The sequence below is a fragment of the Carcharodon carcharias genome, chromosome 1 (genome assembly GCF_017639515.1).
Source record: "Carcharodon carcharias isolate sCarCar2 chromosome 1, sCarCar2.pri, whole genome shotgun sequence".
NCBI classification, from domain to species: domain Eukaryota; kingdom Metazoa; phylum Chordata; class Chondrichthyes; order Lamniformes; family Lamnidae; genus Carcharodon; species Carcharodon carcharias.
Genome location: NC_054467.1, coordinates 123638146 through 123651700, shown reverse-complemented (window position 1 = coordinate 123651700; position 13555 = coordinate 123638146). Strand labels below are relative to the sequence as shown.

General features: G+C 46.1%; 1 protein-coding gene across 1 annotated transcript in view; it reads left to right on the top strand.

Annotated features, from left to right (window-relative positions):
* LOC121281295 (chondroadherin-like) overlaps positions 1-13555 on the top strand; it is a 50708-nt gene that overhangs the window by 17253 nt on the left and 19900 nt on the right. The window contains exon 3 of the mRNA XM_041194168.1: positions 4148-4251. Coding sequence (XP_041050102.1) covers positions 4148-4251 — 104 coding nt within the window. The remainder of the gene's footprint in view (positions 1-4147; positions 4252-13555) is intronic.

Below are 13555 nucleotides of genomic sequence, written 5' to 3'. Positions count from 1 at the left end.
AAGAGAGAGATGTGTGGATTAGCCTGGATATATTAAGAACCTGTCCTGGTTAAGTCTGATGACCCCTTAATGCATTCCGGAGAGTGCTGGCCACCATTTTGATGGCCAGAGATTAGTGCGCTGCATGGCAGCCTAAAACCACACCCACATCTGCCCCACTCCACCCTACCGATTGGCAGCAGTTTTGTCCATTGGACTGCATGCTGTGCTCCCAGATCAGGCGCAGGCATTCTCCTAACCCACAAGGCTGCACTGTTAGTTTGAACCATGGGGGAGACTGGTCCAAACCGGGATGATGACATTACAAGGGGCTGTGAGCACCCCCACCAGTGATTGCTCCATGGCCAGCTTTAGCAAGGAGATGGTACAATGTGCCCAGTTGTCCAACTATTCTGTAATCCACTAAAATGCTCATTAGTTTGCAGTCTGTGCCAAAGGAGCAAAAAGCTCTGGAGCCCTTGGTGGCACTTTCATGCCTCTGCATTGCTTGGGTGGGCAGAGAGGCTAGAGGCCCAATTCCAATCACATCAATGTGGCTGCACTTGAACTGTCTCAGCTGCATAGGAATGGTCGCTTTATACAAGGTGTCCCTAATGCTTAGCCGCTTCCCTCGCCCACACCAACCTCCCCCCAAACCCACCCACCCCCATCGCATGTGCTTGTGCACTACCCCTAACTGCAGGTCAGCCCTTGCCCCTGCAATCCCCTGCCCCCCACCCAGAGCCCCCCACTGGCCCCCCATAACTTCCTTGCTATGTTGTCCGCTCACACCACTGAACACACCCGACGGCAACAGGCACAGGAAACCCCGGCCTGTGGCTTTAGATGACAAGTTGCAGTGCTGCACACGATGAGAAACCTGATCGATTTGTGATTAGATACCTGGTCAGTTGCCCGGGTAATGATTAGTTTGAATTGACTGGATTTATTAGGAGTTCTAGTGAATGACACATTCTTTGGCATTCATCATTCTAAAATTGTACTGGATATGTCTCCAGTATATCAATCATATGATGCTCATTAATTTGTGATATACTAAAATAAATGTTTTTTACTAAATATTTATGCTTTGATTATGCTAGCTTTGTGCTTATCAAGATGATTTAAAAGGTACCTGGGTATGCACCTGAAGTGCTGTAACCTGCAAGGCTGCGGACCAGGTGCTGGAAAGTGGGATTAAAATGAGTGGCTAGTTTCTTTTTTTCTTTTTTTTTGACTGGCGCAGACACAATGGGCTGAATGGCTTCTTTCTGCGCTGTACTTCTACTATGGTTCTATGATGATGTAGATCAGTGCTGCAGAATGGAACATCTGTGCCACTAATCTGGGGAAAGGTTGAAGACCTGGCACCAGCACCAGCACCGGCACAACGAACTGACTGGCTTTCTCCTGTGCTGTAATTTTTTTGTTCAACTGTTTTCACCAATACTAGCTTGAAGCATCAGCAATTTCTGATGGTAGTATGAGACACCAGAGTATGAACAACGTATGTGGAATCATATATATATATATATATATATATATACACATATGTACATACAAATTAGGAGCAAGAGTAGGCCTTTCAGCCCCTCGAACCTTCTCCGCCATTTGATAAGATCATGGCTGATCTGGTTGTGGCCTCAATTCTACTTTCCTTACTACCCTCCAAACCCTTTGACTCCCTTGTCAATCAAGAATAAGCTTACTGAACCTTAAAAATATTCAGTGACCCGACCTCCACCACTCTCTGGGGAAGACTCACGACCTCTGAGAGAAAAATGGAAGAAGCCTTATTTTTAAATTGTGGTCCCTAGTTCTAGCTTCTCGCATAAGGGGAAACATCATCTGAGCATCCATTCTGTCAAGTCCCTTCAGGATCTTATATGTTTCAATCACCTCTCATTCTTCTAAACTCCAATGGATACAGGCCCAACTTGTCCAACCTTGCCTCATAGGATAACCCCCTCAATCCAGAAATCAGTTGAGTGAACCTTCCTATGTTTCCTGTGGATCACCGACAGAGACCAGTTTCTATGCTGTAAGTTCTATGTAACCAAGGAATACAAGGTAGGTTTATGCAACCTGTCCTTGTAAGTTAACCCTTTCAGCCCCAGTATCATTCTGGTGAATCTGTGCTGCATCCCCTCCAGGCCAATATATTCTTCCTGCACTATAGTGCCCAGAACTGAACACAATCTGACCAAGGCTCTGTATAACAAAAGCAGAACATCTTTTCCTTTGTATCCTAGATCTCTTGAGATAAAGACCAATAACATTTCAGATTGCTTTTTGTCCCCATCCAGTTGCTTTTAGAGATTTGTGTACTTGGGATACTCAAATCTCCTTGTTCCTCTACAGTTTCTAGCTTATCATTTAGAAAATACCCTGCCTTGTCTTTCTTGATCTAGAGTGGACAACCTCACACTACCCACCATTGAACTCCATTTGTCATAGTTTTTCCCACTTGCTTAATCTGTCTATGTTCTTTGTAATTTCCAGCTCCAATTATTAGATCTCCTATGTTTTGGATGAGCTGTCAAACTGAGAGACCATCTGCCCACTCAGGTGGATGCAAAAGATCCCACCTCATCAGGGGAGTTCACCCTGGTATTCTGGGCCCGTATCTATTCATGAACCAAAATCACCAAAATTTGGTCAGTTTCACTTGGATTATTTAGTCATTATCACATTGTCTTGTTGGAGCTTGCTGTGCGCAAATTGGCTGCCACATTTCCAATAACAACCACCACACTTCAAAGAGTACTTCATTGCCTGTAAAGCACCTGGGTGCATCCTGAGGCTTCAAAAGGAGCCATAGAAATGCAAGTCTTTCTTTCTTTCCCAATTTGGTGTCACCTTCTAACTTGGATATGTAACCCTCTATATTCCTCTTTCATGACTTTGGTAAGTATGATGAAAAACCAAGGCCTCACAATGGATGCCGTAGGAACACCATTCATCTCACCCTGCCAATTTCAGTAGATACCTTTTATCCCCACGCTCTGCTCCTTACCTCCCAACAAATTTCTAATCCATGCTGCCAGCACTTGCTGAGACTGTACTGAAATGTTTGCCCAGATTTTGGGCTCAATTATCAGGAGTGGGGCTTGAAAGCTGACATTTTCCTCACACTATTTGCAAGATAAGCATTAACATTGATTACAGAAAATGCATGTTAAAAAGTCCCATTCTGATATCGTTTCGAAATTACCAGTGCAAATCATAACTTGCAAGATAATGGTTTTGAACTCAGAAAATGTTCTATTGGGCAGATGGGGGTGGATGGTGGGGTGGAAAGAAGGGCAAAGATGGGTGACAAGGAGAAAAACTTGAAACCAAGTATGAACAGATAAAACAGTTAATAAGGTAATTGGTGATTAAATTCAAGGGAGAATTGGGTAGATAGTTGAAGGGAAAACATGTGCAGGGTTATGGGGAATGGGCGTGGTATAGTGGGACTAGAGGCCAAATACCACGGATGCTGGAAGTGTGAAATAATAACAAAATACATGAATTTCACTAACTCCCAAACCATTCTTGTGCATCATAAAAATGGCCATATCTACTAGAAAAATCTAGGCACTAGTGCAAATTCTTGAGCCTGTGAGTTACTAATGATTTGTTTAATTCATTGCCATGATGCTAACTAGGGTTTAACAACAGCTTCAAAATTACGGATTTTGGAATATTAAAAATCTATTTTGATATACTTCCTGACATCACGGGAAGATGTCCAGTTGCTGAGCGAGGTGTATTGGATCACATAGAGGAAAGATAGGTTGGGGGTGGGGTCACAAACTCTGCTTGATTTTTTGCCCATAGATGAGAAATCCTGGGAGACCCACTGACCTCTGTGCCCACCGCTCCGATATACATTCCTGGAGTGCAAAGGTGCACCATAGAAGCACAAATTTGTATAATCTTTCTTCATAAGATTCATCATATTTATATGTAACAGTTTTTCTTTCAGGTTCACAGGCAGTGGGCTGAATTTTCATCTGCATTAGCTGGGTATCAAAATCATGTTGTTTCTATGGTGGGTAGATAATCTGTTCTGTCAGGTTAATGCTCAATTATGAAGCCAAAAGTCTACCCTGGTGTAATTCAAAATGTTATATATTGATATAAAAGGAATATTTTTGTAATAAACTTTGTTTTTGATTAGGTGCTTTTGAGAATTTGCTGGAGCTCAGAGAGCTGTACTTGGGGCCCCAAGCACAGTTTCAAGACTTTCAATATCAAGCGCTAGTCCCTCTGAGAAAAATTAAGGTAAGCATAAGCTTTGTGGACAAACAATGCTTTAACAAGATGCCAAGGTAGGTACAGATGTTCAAGGCCATTCGGTCCCTCTCTGCTCACCACTTCCGTAAAAACTCCTGTACTGTATTTGCTGTTTTCTTTTCTTTAATCAATTCTTTATAAGGCAGAGGTAGATATATTCTTGTTAGGCAAGGGAATCAAAGGTTATCGGGGTTAGATGGGAATGTGGAAATCGAAGCACAAGATCAGTCGTGATCTTACTGAATAGTGGAGCAGGCTAGAGGGGCCGAATGGCCTACTCCTGTTCCTATTTCTTATGTTCTTATGCCTCCACTTTGGGTTTCAGTTTTAAAAGAATTTTATCAAAGGCATTTTGGAAACCTAAAGGCAAATCATATGGATTTCCAGGCTCCACTTTCTCAATAAAGTCAGTGATAATTCAGGCAGAAACTTTTGCCTCTAAAGCCATGCAATCCATTAGATGATTCACATACAAATAGTCCTTAGATTTGTTTTTGATCATAAATTTCATAAATTTTGGCTTTACCAAATTTTGATGCAAAACTGCTTTAGTTGCCCAGATCCCTTTTTGAACATAATACCATGTTTCCAATCTAAGGACACCCTCTCAACATTTGGTCACTCCCTTTGATGATTGCCAGCATTTCGCAAATTTCATCCCAGTCTCTCACTGACCTAGGATGGATACCATTCCTTCCCAGAGGATAGGGATGTTAATAAACAATTTCTCTCAAATCTAGTAGCCAACCTTTTTAAATTTATACATATTTAGGCTATAGTAGTCAGCAATGTTGAATCTGATAGTTATAATGAATTGGATCATGTTGTAATGACAAGCAATATGAGAGACCTCAAATTCCACTTCCTGTCAAGTGTCAGGTCATCAATATGTCAAACTGAGAACTGCCTCTTGTAGTTTCTCTGATGCACTGGGCCATGACGCAATTGTGCATTACATTTACCAGTTCTTACTCTAACCTGCTTCAGCATTCCCAATTCATACATAGTTGGTTCAAATCAACAATTAAGGTAACCTTCCTCTGTTCACATATGTGAATTAATATAATTTTCTCTGTTCACATAAACTCATTAATTTAACATTCCTCTGTTCATATCTGCTCCTTATCATTCATAAATGATCCTGTCCTCCCTTTCATTCTGAGTTGGTAGTAAGTAACAAATCTCTGACATAACATTACCTCTGTTAGAAACCACATTATTGCACAGCGTAGTGTTTTCCTTTTCACTTAGTCTAATTCCTTTACCTCCAAGTAATACAATCCCAGCTGATGTTAATACTGGACAAGTCAGATCCCAGAGTGAAACCTGGCTTGATGGATCCTAACTTTTATCTATTTTATAGAAACCATGGAGGTAAGTTACTGAACAGTCTATTGATGAACTTTTAACAAGAAGAATAAAACATCCATGAAACAAGAAAAATGAACTATATTACACCAGAATTAAAGATTGGACAGATCTCGATACACAAGAAAATGATTCAAATATTCATGGTTCCTTCACCCCAGATACATTTTTACAGATACATACAAATTCAGAAAGGTAAATAATTTGCCGTAACTGTCTTATATTCTAAGATTCAGGGAAATATGTGGTACATGTGAACCAACAGGTGAACTGTGGTTAGACACACCTCACTCCAAAGTAAATGACAGATGTGACCGCAGCATAGAGTCACCAACCTTCAGCTGCCCTCTTGGATCTTCAGGCTTCTCTTGAGCCCACTTTGCTTCAAGTCTGCTCCCTGCAGCTCTCTCTCTGTTTCAGACCTCTGTCCTCGTCCCTTACCTGGAACATTCTTCTGGGATCCATTTCTGCCCCATTCCCTGGTTTTGGATCTTTGTCTTTTTTTGGGACCTTCTCCTGGTCCCTCTCCCCATGTCCTGCTCCCTTCTCACAAATGGAGCTCTCTTCAGGTCACCTGACCTGCCTTTTAGCACTGCTTCATTTTTCTTTTTCCATTTCTTCTGCACATGTGCGCAGGGCCGGTTCTCGGCCTGAAGACAGGAAAATGGATAAATTGTGCATGTGCGCCCCTTTCATGGCCAGAGCATGTGTGAAATCAATGAACTGCACATGTGCAACCATCTCCCAGCCGTGAATGCGCAGGAGACACGAAAATGGAAGACGACTCAAACTGCCGCCAGTTCTCGGCCAGAAGTCCTGAGTCCTGCTGGGAACTGGAGTTCCCAAACTCCAGCTCCAATTTAAACTTAAGGTTTTTTTCTCCCTTTTCTTTCATCACACAAGTGTCTTTGGCATATAGAACTTCGACCATCTTTTCTTATCTATTCTAAGTTGTCAGCATTTATCCCAAGAGTTTGGAACTTAAATTTGAGAAAGTTATGTTTCAGTTGTACAGAACCTTGATCAGAACGCACTGAGAATACTCCATTCAGTTTTGGAGCATGTGTCACAAGCATGTAAAAGTGGTCCTTGAGCTAAGAATTTGAGTGTGTGCATGTATGTACCCCCATTATAATTTGCAAGTGTTTCAATTTAAAAATAACCAGCAGCTTTAGTCTTAAATAAGATTAAGATTCATTTATTACCAAACTCCTGCTGTAAATTACTTAAGTAGTAGTAATAAAATTACTAACTGAATACATACAAAGATTGAAATGCACATAAAGATAAAGGATACTTATAAAGATGAAATTTAGTTCAGTACTTTAAGATATCATCGCACGCCTGAAGTTTGCAGCTGAAGTGTTGGTTGTCTGGAGTGAAGGGTTGAATTTGATGAGTCGTGTTCAGCAGCTGCGATTAGTTGGTGTTTGCCTTTTCAGGTGGACTGAGCAGGTCAGGCAGGTTTGGGGAGAGAGAGAGAAAGTTTATTGTTCCTCATTAGCTCTATGATTACAACACTTGAAGATTGCCTAGATTCTTTTCAGCAGTATAATAGTTGATTTCTTGATACCTTCCCCTTTGTTCTCCCTTGGCTGAGAACCCTCTCTGATGATGTCTCTCAGAGTTCTTCCTGGGAGTTCTGCACACATGGCTTTCACAGCCTTTATCACAACCAAAGCAAAATGGCTGCTATGTTAATTTCAAAATGAGCTATTGTTCCAGCAGGCAAAGAAGATAATTGTATTGAGGTTCTTTGGAGGCCTTTTTTCCCTCCTAGTCTCTCAGAAGCTAGCAGTCTTCACACCTTTAGAGGATTCAGCGGACAGTCCTGGAGGAGTCTTGCATTTATTTACTCTATAATCAGGTTTGAAGAGCCTCTCACAAGATCTGAACAAACACAGAAAGGTGCCAAAATATCTGGCCATTCTCCATTTTGAAAAGGACTTTCAAACTCAATTTAAAGGTTTGAAAGCAAAAATTAACCTTTAAAACAGTTGGCCTTAAAATCTATAATATTATAACTACACATTTGACAGTGCCAAATTTCAGGAAAGATATATGAGAATAAAAACAGAAGATGCTGGAAACACTCAGCAGGTCAGGCAGCACCTGTGGAGCAAGAAACAGAGCTCAGAGCTGGGCTTTTCCCTTCCCACCTACGTCTGGTGGCAAGAGCCTGAAGTTGGAGGGATTCTCACTGGAATGTGGGACAGGTGAGCACGCCGAATTCCATACTGCTTACTTGATTAATTATGTAGTCGGGAGGATTATGTCGCATCGTATGATAGGGCAGGCAGGAAGTCACATGCCCCATCATAATGTCAGGGCGCCATCTTTAAAAGACACCCAGGCAGCCAGTGATTCATCGTGCCAGGAGTCCTGGACATAAAGATAGCTTCCAGAAAGCATCAAGCACCAGCCCCACAGTTCAGCGATGCCCCCCCGGAGACTCTCCTCCAGGCCGTGGAGGACAGTAGGGATGTCCCCTTTCCCAGAGCTGGGAGCAGGAGGCCCATCCGACTCACCACACCAGCCTGGGAGGAGGTCACCAGGGTGATCAGTGCCATAAGGGTGCAGAGGAGGACTGTCCTGTAGTGCAGGAGACACATGAATGACTGAATCTATGCTGCCAGGGTAAGTGCTTTCTATACTCACTTCTCCAATTTATGAATCTGTCATGGGATGTGGGCGTGAATGGCAAGGCTAGAATCTGTGCTGCCCATCCCTAAAAGCCCTTCAGAAGGTGCTGAGGTGCTGACTCATTGCCCCATTGTAGTCCATGCAGTCTACTTGTAAGGAGGCAACTGCAGGTTCCTGACCCAGCCAGGAGGGTGTGGGGGGTGCACAGAGGTTAGAGTACACCATTAGGCCATAAGATGTAGGAGCAGAAGTAGGCCATTCAGCCCATCGAGTCTGCTCTGACATTCAATGAGGTCCTGGCTGATCTGATAATCTTCAATTCCACTTTCCTGCTTTTTCCCCATACCACTTGATTCCCCTACTGATTAAAAAATCTGTCTATTTCAGCCTTGAATATATTTAATGACCCAGCCTCTACAGCCCTCTGCAGTAAAGAATTTCACAGATTCACTACCCTCCGAGAGAAGAAATTTCTCCCCATCTCTGTCTTAAATCGGTGACCCCTTACTCTGAGATTATGCCCTCTGGTCCTAGACTCTCCCACAAGGGGAAACAACCTCTCAGCAGCTACCCTGTCAAGCCCCCTAAGAATCTTATATGTTTCAATAAGGTCACCTCTCATTCTTCTAAATTCCAATGAGTACAGGCTCAATCTACTCAACCTCTCCTTATAAGAAAACCCCTCCATACCCAGGGTCAACCTAGTGAACCTTCTCTGCACTGCCTCCAATGCCAATATATCTTTCCTTAGATAAGGGGACCAAAAATGTTCACAGTATTCTAGATCTGGTCTAATTAGTGTCTTGTATAGTTTTAGCAAGATTTCCCTATTTTTATACTCCATTTCCTTTGAAATAAAGGCCAATATTCCATTTGCCTTCCCTATTACCTGCTGAACTTGTATGTTAGCTTTTTGCAATTCATATACAAAAATCCCTTTGTGCTGCGGATTTCTGCAATCTTTCTCCACTTAAATAATATTCAGCTCTTCCATTCATCCTTACAAAGTGCATAACTTCACATTTTCCAACATTATTTTCTACCTGCCAAGTCTTCGCCCACTCACTTAACCTGCCTATATCCCTCTGTAGGCTCTTTGGGGAGAATTTTCCCCATGTCCGGCAGGCCATGCGGGAGCGGGCATGGATCTGATCGCCGCCTGCGATCGGGTCCGCACAGCCATTTTACGTAGCAGCATAGTTCACGACTCCTGAGGATAGTGGGACTGAGGATAGGCGGCGGTGGGCATGCACAGATTGTCGGGTCCAATGGTAACATGGCAGCCTGGTTAAATGAAGGCCTGGCAGCCTTTGCAAGGCTGCTCACAATGGCTGGGAGAAGAGCACAGCAGAGGGGTAATGTGCAGCACTCAAGTTTGGAGGGTAGGCCAGTGGGGCAGGCCAGGCTGGAGGGTAGGCCAGCGGAGCAGGACAGGCTGGAGGGTAGGCCAGTGGAGCAGGCCAGGCTGGAGGGTAGGCCAGTGGGGCAGACCAGGCTGGAGGGTAGGCCAGTGGGGCAGACCAGGCTGGAGGGTAGGCCAGCGGGGGCAGACCAGGCTGGAGGGTAGGCCAGCGGGGGCAGACCAGGCTGGAGGGTAGGCCAGCGGGGGCAGACCAGGCTGGAGGGTAGGCCAGCGGGGTAGGCCAGCGGGGCAGACCAGGCTGGAGGGTAGGCCAGCGGGGCAGGCCAGGCTGGAGGGTAGGCCAGCGGGGCAGACCAGGCTGGAGGGTAGGCCAGCGGGGCAGACCAGGCTGGAGGGTAGGCCAGCGGGGCAGGCCAGGCTGGAGGGTAGGCCAGCGGGGCAGGCCAGTGGGGCAGACCAGGCTGGAGGGTAGGCCAGCGGGGCAGACCAGGCTGGAGGGTAGGCCAGCGGGGCAGTGTGCCTCTCATTTTTCCGATGAGTGCCTAGCTGCCCTCCTGGAGGGGGTGGCAGTGCGGTGGGAAGTCCTTCTTTTGAGGGACAGGAGGCAGAGGCAGAGGCCCTCCCCACCTGACCAAACGTGTGTGGGAGGAGGCAGCTGAGAATTTGAGCTTCCATGGTGTGATGTGACGCACATGGGTCCAGCGCCGCAAAAGGTTCAACGACCTCCTGCGCTCAGGAAGGGCGAGTACCATGTTGGCTGAGGTCACTTAATGCAGCCGTCACCCTTTCCCCCCAGCCACGGCCCCTCCTCAGCAACTCTGAGTACAGTTAGAGTATTGAATCCGTCACGGCATGTTTCCCTCACTGGGTGGGTCAGCAGATATTGCCCATGCCTAGTTCACCCTGAGAGGGTTGTGCTGAGATGGGTTCTGGACCTGCAGCATGTATGACACTGACACCCAGAGTATTGAATGGGGGTGAAAGTCAAGGATCTGCACCTAGCAGAGTGCTGGAACTGGGAAGTATGTCAAAGTCAGGGTGCTGATACGCTGGGAGGGAGCTTCCAGGTGGTGGGGCCCCAATCCATCTGCTGGTGTTTGCATTCCACATTCTTGTATCTCCTTGCTCAGCAAAGGTACACCTTGTGGTGCCACATGTAAAGGAAGCAGCATTCGGGCAAGGGGGGAGGGTCAGCCCTGGCTTCTTTGTGTGAGTGTGCAGCAGCTGTGGGGTGATGAAGCACTGGATCCCTGCAATGTCCCACTCTGGCTGGGTTGGCTGGGATACGATGGGAATTCAGGTGCAGGCTGGAGTAATTAATGCTCTTCCCTCCTTTCCAGGAAAAGACTGCACACAATTCCACTGAGCGGATGTAGACTGGCAGAGGCCAGGCCCAGTTGGCGATCCTAACACCTTTAGAGCAACAGGCCATGGAACTGAAGAGGTGCCATTCCCACAGGTCCACTGGTGGTGGTGAGGCTGGGGTGCCACGGGGAGGTATGTTTGGAGAGCACTCAGGTCACCATGTGTGTCCCAGCAGCCATGGCACTGCTGAATGCTCCGTGATTGAAGTTTGTAACATGGGTTGACCATTGATTATGGAAGGATGAGCACATAATGATCCGGGGGAGCGGCATGTAAATTCGCATTGTCTGCACCATAACTAATCAAATGTCCTTGTGCTTCCCTTCAGCATCACTGGAGCAGGGCCGGGAGGAGGAGGCAGAGGAGCCACCTCTCACCCCTGGGGGTCCAGAGGAAATCCACTCACCAACGTCACACCATCGCTGCCAGGCAGGCATCAGTGCAGATATTAGCATCTCGATGGGAATTAGATCTTTGGCTAGTATCCAGGGTCACGGCGGTGAGGACAATTCACACTTGCTTGAGTTGCAGGCAGAGACAGAGCGTGCCCAGGGCGCTGGCAGTCGGAGGACTGCTGGGACCAGGCACATGCTCGGTTGGTGGCTGATGATGTGCCTCTGGAGTCATCCACGAGTCAGCGAACGCTGGAAGTGCAGCAGGGTATGCAGGAGGATCTGGCGGAGATACATGAGGCTATGCGTAACATGGTAGCCGTGCTTGTGGAGTCTACGCAGAGCCTCACCAATGCATTGAGCGTCATAGCCGAGTGCCATGCTTCCTCCATGGGGAGAGTGGTGACTCTCATGGAGAGGCTCCTCCAGGAGAACAATCAGGGCTTCCTGGGGTTGCGCTCAGACCTGCAGGCCCTCACAGTGGCATTGGCCTCAGCTGGTTATTGCCCGTATGGGAAACGGTTTGGGCACCAAGTATCCCAGCTCGGTGCCCATCCATCTACGGTGAGCAGGGAGGTCTGAAGTGACCTCACGTCGGCGCAGCAGCTGCCTGTCATCTCTGCTGGCTCCTCTTAGGGTGCTCCAGATGAGGGCAGCAGCTCCTCCGCCCTCTGCCAGTGACCGTGGCATCCGATGAGGCTGCAGTGACTGGGAAGGTGCCAGCTGTGGAGCTGGCTGCTCCATCCCAGGCAGGGCCAGCACAGGCTCCACGGGCCAGAGGATGACCGCCAACAGGACAGCAGAGTGAGCAGGCTGTCTCAGATTCCAGTGCCAGCGAGGGGGGAACACTTAGGCGTAGCACCCATAAGCGTAAATTTAAGGCATGTTAGGCACACCATGGGTTTCTCACAGATGCTTTTATGTTGACTCATTGTAGTTTATTGAAGACTTGGTGTGATGTCCAACACCTTTTTTTTGATTTATGAAGTTACATTTGTCCTCTCAATAAGTTTTGACATGTTTCCATGCCTCAGGGTGATTCCTTACTTCTGCAAGTGGATGGGAACCCATGATGTTATGAGTGAGTTGTTTGACTTTGAGCTTTATTGACAAAGGTCTCAGTTAATGTTGGTATCCAGGCAGATTTAGGTATCGAGTATGGAGCCTGTAGCCCAGGCGTGTATTGAAGGTCCATCTGTGGTGTGCTAGCTGAAGGTTCTTTGTATTAAAGCCTCCTGGGTGTCCCTGCCTCCCTGGAGTCTGCCTGGGTCAGTGTCTATCCCCTCAGCATTTCCCTTTGCATGCTCATCCTCGGACTCACTACAGGACTCGTGCAGCCGAAGCAACTGTGTCTACATAGTTGGTTTATCCCCTTCCTAGAATCCTTCTTCCTCACTGGGATATATTTTATTTAATTTATTTATTAATTACTCTAGTATCCTTACTCTTTACACTTGAATAAGCTCCTGCTCTTTACATGTTATTGTAATTAGTTTACTTACACCAGTGTCGAACTTATACTTAAGAAGCTATTTTTAAAAGAGAAAAAAAGACTAGATACCTAAACACAAACTAAAGACCTTACCCTTACTTTTAAAACTAGAAATACTCAGAAATCCTACTCACCCATCAGCTGCTTTCCCTTCACTCGTGTTACATTGTGGTTTGTGACATCACTCTGCCGCTGGTCTCACTGTCTTTTATCCTCTCCCACTAATCTCTCGCTCAAAATATACTATTCTGAGCCTTAGGAATAGAATAAACCTTAATCACTTACCAGATACTTACCAATTAACCAACTTCTTCTCCCCTAGCAGAGCAAAAATCAATTCCTGGAGGCTAAAAAAGTTCAGACAAAAGCAACCAAACACCCCTTTCCCTTCCTCCACTTAACTCCCTGAAGCACTCAACTTCCACTTGCTGCTGATTCCATGCCTCTGCTGCCCTTTCCTTCTAGCTGCTGGAGCTCATGGGCCTCAGGGTGCTGCTGAAGCAGCAGCAGTGCATCTTTCACAGAGCACATACAGCTGCCAAGGGGTCGGTGGTGGAGGGACTCAATGTTGAGGGTCCTGAATGGGGTGTCAATCAAGTGGCCGATGTAGTCCTGGATGGCATCCAGCTTCCTGAGTGCTATTGGAGCTACCTTTATCCAGGCAAGTGG